This window comes from Callorhinus ursinus, unplaced genomic scaffold (genome assembly GCF_003265705.2).
Source record: "Callorhinus ursinus isolate GAN/ISIS: 27379988/994484 unplaced genomic scaffold, GSC_fseal_2.0 scaffold4, whole genome shotgun sequence".
NCBI classification, from domain to species: domain Eukaryota; kingdom Metazoa; phylum Chordata; class Mammalia; order Carnivora; family Otariidae; genus Callorhinus; species Callorhinus ursinus.
Window position 1 is genome coordinate 157286687 of NW_027397066.1, and position 8902 is coordinate 157295588.

The window sequence follows — 8902 nt, forward strand, 5'->3', positions numbered from 1 at the left end:
AATAGAGGTTATCAGGGGCTGGGGCAAGGAGTAATGAGAAAATATTTAATGGGGACAAAGTTTCTGGTTAGGGTGATAAGTTCTGAAAATGGATAGTAATGATGGTTGTAGAGCATTATGAATGTACTTAATGCCACTGAACTTTAAACTTAAAAATGGTTAAGATGGTAGTTTTTGTTATGTATATTTTCAAAAACACACACATACACACAAATAATCAGATTTTTTTTTTTAAGATTTGATTTATTTGTCAGAGAGAGAAAGAAAACAGAGGCAGAGAGCACAAGCAGGGGGAGCGGCAGGCAGAGGGAGAAGCAGGATCTCCACTGAGCAGAGAGCCTGATGTGGGACTCGATCCCAGGACCCTGGGATCATGACCTGACCCAAAGGCAGACCCTTAACTGACTGTGCCACCCAGGCATCCCAACCAGATTTTAAAAATAGGCAAAGGACCTGAATAGACATATTTTCCAAAAAGGACATATAAATGCCTATACCTGTTGGTATATGAAAAAGCGCTCAATTTCACTAATCATCAGGGAAACACAAATCAAAACCACATTGAAATATCATTTCACACCTGTTAGGATGGTTATTATCAAAAAAGATCAGAGATAACAAGAGTTCAGGGAGGGTGTTGAGAAGGGAACACTTGTGCGCTGTTGGTGGGAATTTAAAGTGATACAGCCACTATGGAAAACAGCATGGGAATTCCTCAAAAGAATAAAAATTGAATTACCATCTGACGCAGCAATTCCATTTCTGGGTATTCATCCAAAATAATTGAAATCAGAATCTGCAAGAATTATCTGTAATCCCATATACATTGCAGCTATTCACAATACCAAAAATGTAGAAACAATGTAAATGTCCATTAGTGGATGACAGATTTTTTTAAAGATTTATTTACTTATTTTAGACAAAGAGAGAGAGTATGTGTGTGTGTGTTAGTGTGAACCTGTGGGGGGGCGAGCAGAGGGAGAGACTCTTCAAGCAAGCTCCCCACTGAGCATGGAGCCCCACATGGGGCTGATCTCAAGAACTTGGGATGGTGACCTGAACCAAAATCAATTGTCAGACGCTTAACTAACTGAGTCATCCAGGTACCCCTGGATGATAAATTTTTAAAAAATGTGATATATACATATAATGAAGTACTATTCAATCTTAAAGAAGGAAGAATATCCTGTCATATATAACAACATGGGTGAACTTGGAAGACATTATGCTAAATGAAATAAGCCAGTCTCAGCAGGACAAATATTGCATGAATCCAATTATATGAAGTATCTAAAGTAATCAAACTCATAGAAACAAAGCATAGAATTGTGATTTCCAGGGCCTAGGAGGGAGAAGTGGGGAGTTGCTAATCAATGGACATAAAATTTCAATTATGCAAGATAAACAAACTCTAGAGATCTGCTGTACAACATTGTGCTTATAGATAACAATGTTGTATTGTATACTTAAAAATCTGTTAGGAGGGTACATTTCATGTCAAGCATTCTCACCACAATAATTTTTTTAAATTTATTAAAAAAAAGAGTTTGGATTTCAACATTAGGCATGAGAGTTAAATTTTATCAAGAAGATGCCTTCACAATAAATTACATACCATAATTTTCTTCTGCTTAGGGATTTAGGTTATTCCATAACAATCTTACTTACTTAGCATGATAATAATAGTAATATTGTACTACTGATGAGCAGCATAACAGACCGCCCGGGGCTAGTTGCTAAGCAATGTCTAAAGTTGTCATTGGCAAGGGAAGGTCTTTTTCTGGAAGCAGCAGAAAAGACAAGGCAAATTAAAGAGCAGATATGCCAAGATGGTTGCAAGTTTTGTTGGTGGAGGCCTTCCCATAATGAGTCAGGAAGGCCTGATGAGGTAGATCTCAGTATCAACAACAAGGTTTGCCACTCCTGATGTGGCCCTGGTAGACAGTTTTAGCTCAAAATAAAAGAGAATCTTGGGCAGAGGAGAATATGCAAGATTTACCCATGGCCCAGCTACTTGCAAATTACACTCAGAATACTAGTTGTACTGAAATTCTTTAGCTGAAGAGATAGATTCTCTCATCAAAGACATAAAATGTAAGAATATTATAGTTCAGGATAGAACTTTTAAAACACGAGGGTGAGCCAACTGGAAAATAGCAATGCATCACCTATGAAAATAATTATGTCAGTGAAAGATGGGGAGCATAGTACTCAAGTGGCTGAGGAAGGATGAACTTTTGAAAAATAGTTACTTTGAGAAGCACTAATAAAATTTAGACAGAAATTGCTTCACTAATTGAATTTTAAAAGTAAAATTCTGGAAACAAGAGGCCAAAATAGTTCATTAGCAGGCCTTTATAAAACTGAATGGAGATAAGAATGGAGAGACTGTTATTAAGCAAATATGAGGAATAATTATAAAATGCCTTAAAATTAGCAAAAAGGAGCATTCACAGTATAAAAGATAAATAAGAAGTTTAAAAGATAAACTTCACGAATTCTTCAAAAAGACCAAGAAAACAGGCAAACAGATGTGAGAGAAAACATGATATATGAGAAGACGGGATATCAGAAATCTTAAGAGGATAACATACTTTTTAAAAAGAGAGGATAAATGAAAGAGAATATAAAAAGAGAAAGAAAGGGAAAAAAAAAGAGAAAGAAAGAAAGGAAAAAAAAAAAGAAAGTTTTGAGATGGTGGAATTCCTGTTAAAGATAGTGATTAATTCTACCTAAACCTGTCTGGAATATTCGAAACATTTGATCTCTACTCCTTTGTAGTAGTTATCTATTGCTGCATAACAAATTTCTCCGAACCATAGCAGCTTGAAAGAACACATATTTATTTTCTCATAGTTTCTGTTTTTGTAGAATCTGGGCAAATCTTAGCTGAGTTTTCTGCTTCAGTTTCTCTCATGAGGTAGCCACTGAGGTCCAACCGGGTTGGAAGCTGCTCCCCAGGTTATTCAGTGCTTGTTAGCAGAATTAGTCCTTTGAGTGTTGTTGGGCTGACAGGCTCAGTTCCCTGCTGGTTGTCACTCAGAGGCCCTTGATTCTTTACAATTTAGCTGTCATTATTACTCACTTAAATCGTATAGCTCCACCCTTTCCATAATTTCTAATTACAGCTAAAACTTGCTTTCTTTTTCACTCATACTTCGCACAACTTTGTCATTTCATGCAAAGTTAAAAGCATTTTCAAATATCATAAAAAGCAATAACTTGGTGAGGTGCTAAGGAGTATTTAGAGAAACCATATGGTATATCTGAAAAAGACCATAATTTAATCTATTATTTTAAAGCAGAGAAAGTAAAAATAACTAATTATAAAAGCAAGCTTGGAGGTATACCTGAGGTTTTAAATGTCAGATTGTGCAATTCCTTCAAAGTTGGTAAGTGGCAGATCTAATTTGGAAACAGGACTGTGAAATCAAAGTCTTTGCTTTAAACGGTCTAAATTGTTCTACAGTTCAGCTCAGTAGGAAATTCTGTAGGGCTTGGGTTCAAAGTCTTAGGATAAGAGAATCATTTCTCCATCATTGTCCTCCAGTTGTCTGTCCTCATAAGGAGCTCTGAGGCCTCCACATCAGAGACCTAGTGCCATCATTTCAAAATTTACAGGAAGGTTCTTCTTGATAGCATAAGTTTTATTTCTAGCTCAGGTCATGTGGTGGCCAGTTGAAGATTCATAGGTTAAAGATTTCCATTTTATCAATATTAAGAATGAGACAGGGACAGGAATTAAAACAAAAACCAAAAAACAAAGAAAGAAAACAAACAATAGAGCAAAGATCTACAGGTTTGTCATAAGTGAGATTGTGGCCTCGTGGGAAATAGGGATTTATTTCTGGTTAGGGCAAGGTTTTCTGAAACCTAACCCCAAAGAGAAAGCTATAGTTTTTAATGTGTTCTTGAGTAAACTCCCACGTGGAAAGAAAGGCTGCTATAATAGGAGAGATTTGACAGATGGACTCTGGGTATGCTGGGGATTGAGCTTATATAGAAACTCACACTAAAAGGCGAAATGAACTTCTTGCGGATAAAGTTCCCCATGGAAAAGAAGGGGTATGGGACCAGGTCCGTGGTGGAAATGGGCAAAGCAGGCCAAGTATAAAAAAAAAACACAAAAATCGTGGTGATGATGAAGTGGCCCTAATTGCACACATGGAAAGCATGTACCCTAATAATGGAAGCAGCAACTTTATTAGTTAGGACTATTTGTGTAGCAAATAAGAAAATCCAACTTGAAATGGCTTAAACAATAAGGAAATTTTATTGATTGCATAATAGGAAATCCCAGCAAAGTTTAGGGTAACTCCAGCAGTTATTAATCTACCAATTCAATGACATCTTTAAGAGACCAGGTTTTATTATATCAACCTTGACGTCATAATCACAACATGGTTGCAACACTATCAGATAGGCTATCCAGATCCCAACATCCAGAAGAAGGGACAGAATACCGTTTGTGAAAATTTCGCAACATGCCTCTTCTCTTGTTTCATGGGCAAAGAAAAGGGGGGGAGTCATACACTTACCAAATCAATCACTAGTAAGGGAAATAAGATTATTATGACTGATTTGAAACGATAGAGATTTAACCTGGAGATGGAGTCAGGTTTGCCTTTTTCTAAAATATGGACAAGTGAATAAAACTGGTGTTCTGAAAACAAGAAGGAAGAAAGTTGTTTGGAAGGCAACCAACAATGTTTATTCCAACATCAGTCAACTAAGCTGATGGTTGCTATCGGCAATGTGATTCCAGTGCTGCCAAACCATTTGATTACTTTTACAAAGCTGGAAATCTGGATGTTTATGCAAGATCTCCCAATTTTTAAATACTGACCACAAATTCAAAACATTTTAAAAATACTTTATGACCAAAATCATCCCGGCCAAATAAATTAAATCTGTAGTCCAGATATGTCTGGCAAGCTACCAGCTGACAACCTCTGGTTTATGCTATTAATTTATGTAATTAAAACTTTCTCCACGTAGAAAGTGAAGTTCACTTTAAGCTTGCCAGTAACTGAATTGTACAAATTTCTGTGAAAAAATTTTAATTAATAAAGTTTTATTCACTTGTAGCAAATTTCAAATGACACAGCTAATAAGGATTGCAAAAGATAATGTAGGAAAAAGATGTTATATAAATCAGAGATTGTTTATATAATTTTGTTCTTACCGTTCTAATTTGACAGGTTTATGGTTAAAACAGTCAAGATGCTGCTAGTCATCTAATGAGGAACATAGGGTTTTCTTCCATCCCTCCCTGTTTCCTGTGATTTCCTGGGGATTTTCGTTTGTTTGTTTTAATTAGAGGGTAAATTATTTCTTACTAAATGAGAAAATTAAGATGTTCAAAATATTTGAGGAAATATTAGTCAACATCATAGTAAGAAAAGGAGGGTTGTCTAAGAAAGTCACCTAATTAGAGATTTCAGATCCACAGCTGTTTGTTTAGAGTCCTTTTCTTTCCCATGAGTATGGAAGATAGAAATTGTAAATTCATACAAAGATTCTCAAGAGTGTCTCTCTCGAAAATTTTTGTTTAGTCTCCTCAAAGTACAACATGAATCAAGATATGTTAACATCTTGAGTATCAAGAGCAAATAATAAGGAGGAAGTAAGTATATTTCTCTTCCATCCAGATTATCCAATCTTCCAAGTAGATCATTACCCCACCCATCCTTGCTTAGTCGATGCTTCAGACTTTTGGATTGGAACCCTGAAAAAGACAAAGTTCTTAAATGATCTATTTAATTCTAAAACTTAGATATTCTATAACTTTGAACTATTAAGAAGTTAAAATAAATTCTGTGTAGTCACGCTTCCTATTTTATAGATCATTTGATATACCGCAGTGAAGGAGTGCAAACATGGGAAGTCAGGAAAAGAATGTGAGGAAAAACACCACCCTGGGATCCAAATATCCATCTGACTAATTGATGTAATATGGAGAAGGTGAGGGATCAAGAGAAGAGTTATGAGACACTGGGGGATTATCCTATGGGAGATGTTCTCTATCTCACTTCCCTGGGGAATATTTCTGAGAAAATAAAGAATATTGGGATCATCATCACTTTCTAGCTAAAACCCTTCCATCTTCTTCCTCTTGGTTTTGACCACACTAGGAAGGAAGACATATCTCCACTCCCACCCTATAATCATACAGCTACTGTTTTAGTGAACATCTTCTAGGAAGACACAGTTAGAACTTCTCTCCTTGACAGTGGGAGTGTGACAAGATTATAGTCGTTTGCCTATGGATCTCTTACCTTAGGTGTTGACATTATTTTATCCTTAAAAACAGTAGAGGGAAGTACTTTTGTGGCATTATGCTATATTAGAGACAAAAATAATAGTAGGTCATTAGAAATGCTATTCTTTCCCAATCCTAGGCATATTTATTTCCTTATTTAAATCATCGCTTACCGCCCCATCACTCTAGTTCAAATTTCAACCACTTACCCAATGGATCTTTCTCCCACTTTAACTACTCTGAGTCCATTCATTTTCCCCTTTACCACATTCTTTTCATAGGTATCACATACCTTGGCACAAAAAAATATGTGAGGGATTAAGCGCTCTATACACATATGACTTGTTTTCACACTAAAAATGTAAACATTCTTGAAAAAATGACTTTAATTTTAGTTCTTTCTCATTTACCCACAACAGAGTACCAAGTATGAAGAAACATGCTCAGTAATTACTGAGTGAATGAATTCTTCCTTTTACTTCCTAAGTGCCTAACTTTTATTCCAGGTTTGCCTACATATGGTCTGTTTTTCATACCCCACCTTCTATAGAAAACTGTAGCTAATATAGGCCTTATTCTATCTATATTAAATTAAAAAGTAAAATATATAATAAAATTTTATATTCTCCAAAATAAGCATCTAGAAAGGAGACTGTTTACCTCCTAAAGCAAAACTACTTACCATTTGTAACAGAACTATTTTTAATAATAAAAACTATTTATCATTTCTTGATGATTATGTAACAGAAATATTTTTAATAATAAAAAATTAATACCCATATTGATTTATAGATAGTAAGTAGGCCTTGCTTTCTCAGATAAACCCATGTGCTACAATATCTCAGGTTGGCCTAGGGAGCATGTATCCTGAGAAAGAATCCATAGATTTAGAGACACCATCCACATGGGGCACAAAAGACATTTAAAAAATTATTAGTGACTACCTGATACTTACAAGGAAAGAAGAAGATGACACAGACATAGGAATCGGTGGTGGTGGAAAATCTGGCTTTGTAATTAGCTAATAAAAAGGTAAAATAAAATTAATTCAAAGATGGGGCCTTGAAAACAGATGTGCTTAATGGAAAGGCTTAAATCATTTTCAGAAATGGAGAACTCATGATACTACCCATGAAAATAGTTTAAATCTGTAAGCTCAAGTGTCTTCATTTAAGCATATATATATATATGTGTATATATATATATATATATATATATACATATATATATACAATTCAGAAATAAGGCCAGTGCCAATAGACAGATGATGAAGATGCCACTCTATGAAGCAGTTTGGTACTCTTCTTGTAATAAGTTACCAGCTTTTCAGACCCAGTAATTCAGATTAAGGGGTTAAACATAGGTAGGTTCAACCTTCTCACATTTTGCATTTTAAAAAGTTTTGCTGGAAAATCTGTATTTTATATTAATATTCACCAAGATTTTAACATTCTTCTGAGGAAATAATTGGGTATTGTGGGTTATGTCTCTTACTAGTATTACCTTGAGATTAGATTGGAAGTGATATTTAAGAGAAGTTGCTAACTCACAACAGAAGCTGGAGGCTCATTGCTCTCTACTGGCAGATCAGGTGCATGGAGCTTCATCCGACTCATCTAAAAAAAAAAGAAAATAATAATATTTTTAAATGAAATGATCAGTTTCCTAAATTCAACTTCCAAATAAGCAGTCCTTTCAAGAGATGGGAGATCAGAATTGCGATGACACCAAGAAATAGGATGGGCAATCACAGTGGTCCAGCTGCTGCATTCTGCTGTATCCAGAGCTGTCAGAGATAGGTATGTTTCCATCAAAAACATTATTTCCAATGACATTACCATTAGCCAATCTCTGCTAAAACTTCTAAACTTGCAGGACACAGCCAGGGCTTTAAGGGTTATACATATTACATGTATTGTCATACAAATACACATATTATTGTCTTAATTGGGACATTTGCAAAAGGAAAAAGGAATCAGCTTAGAGTCAGAGAGAAGGAAGAAGAGAGAGAGAGAAGGGGGGAGGGAGGGGGACAGAGAGGGGAGGAGAGATGGAGGAGGGTCAGGGGAGGGAGAGAGAGGGAGAGAAAGAGAGAGACATCTGGACTCTGCTCTCCTTGTTCTCTTTATTTTCTTTGCATTTGTGAATCTCAACAAAGCAGCCTCTGCATTTTAGCAAGACACTTTTGCACTTAAAAAAAAAAAAAGCAAAGGAGGGGGGCCTGGGTGGCTCAGTCGGTTAAGCGTCTGTCTTCAGCTCAGGCCATGATCCTAGGGTACTGGGATCGAGCCCCATCAGACTCGCTGCTCAGTGGGGAGTCTGCTTCTCCCTCTGTCCCTCCCCCTGCTGTACTCTCTCCCTCTCTCTCTCTCTCGCTCACTCTTTCTCTCTCAAATAAATAAAATCTTTTTTTTTAATTTTTATTGTTATGTTAATCACCATATATTACATCATTTGTTTTGGTGTAGTGTTCCATGATTCATTGTTTGTTCATAACACCCAGTGCTCCATGCAGAATGTGCCCTCTTTAATACCCATCACCAGGCTAACCCATCCCCCTACCCTCCTCCCCTCTAGAAACCTCAGTTTGTTTTTCAGAGTCCATCATCTCTCCTGGTTCGTCTCCCCCTCTGACTTACT

General features: G+C 36.2%; 1 protein-coding gene across 3 annotated transcripts in view; it reads right to left on the reverse strand.

The window, feature by feature from the left end:
- Positions 1-4258: 4258 nt before the first annotated feature.
- ADAM28 (ADAM metallopeptidase domain 28) overlaps positions 4259-8902 on the reverse strand; it is a 92162-nt gene continuing 87518 nt past the window's right edge. For 2 of the 3 annotated variants that reach the window (XM_073892597.1, XM_073892598.1), the window contains 4 exons: positions 7813-7878; positions 7218-7283; positions 6279-6341; positions 4259-5728 (listed from right to left, as the gene is read on the reverse strand). In XM_073892597.1, the coding sequence (XP_073748698.1) occupies positions 5708-5728; positions 6279-6341; positions 7218-7283; positions 7813-7878 (216 nt within the window). In that variant the 3' untranslated portion in view covers positions 4259-5707. Of the gene's footprint in view, positions 5729-6278; positions 6342-7217; positions 7284-7812; positions 7879-8902 lie in introns of those variants that run through there. The other variant, XR_012378105.1, reaches the window with a different exon arrangement.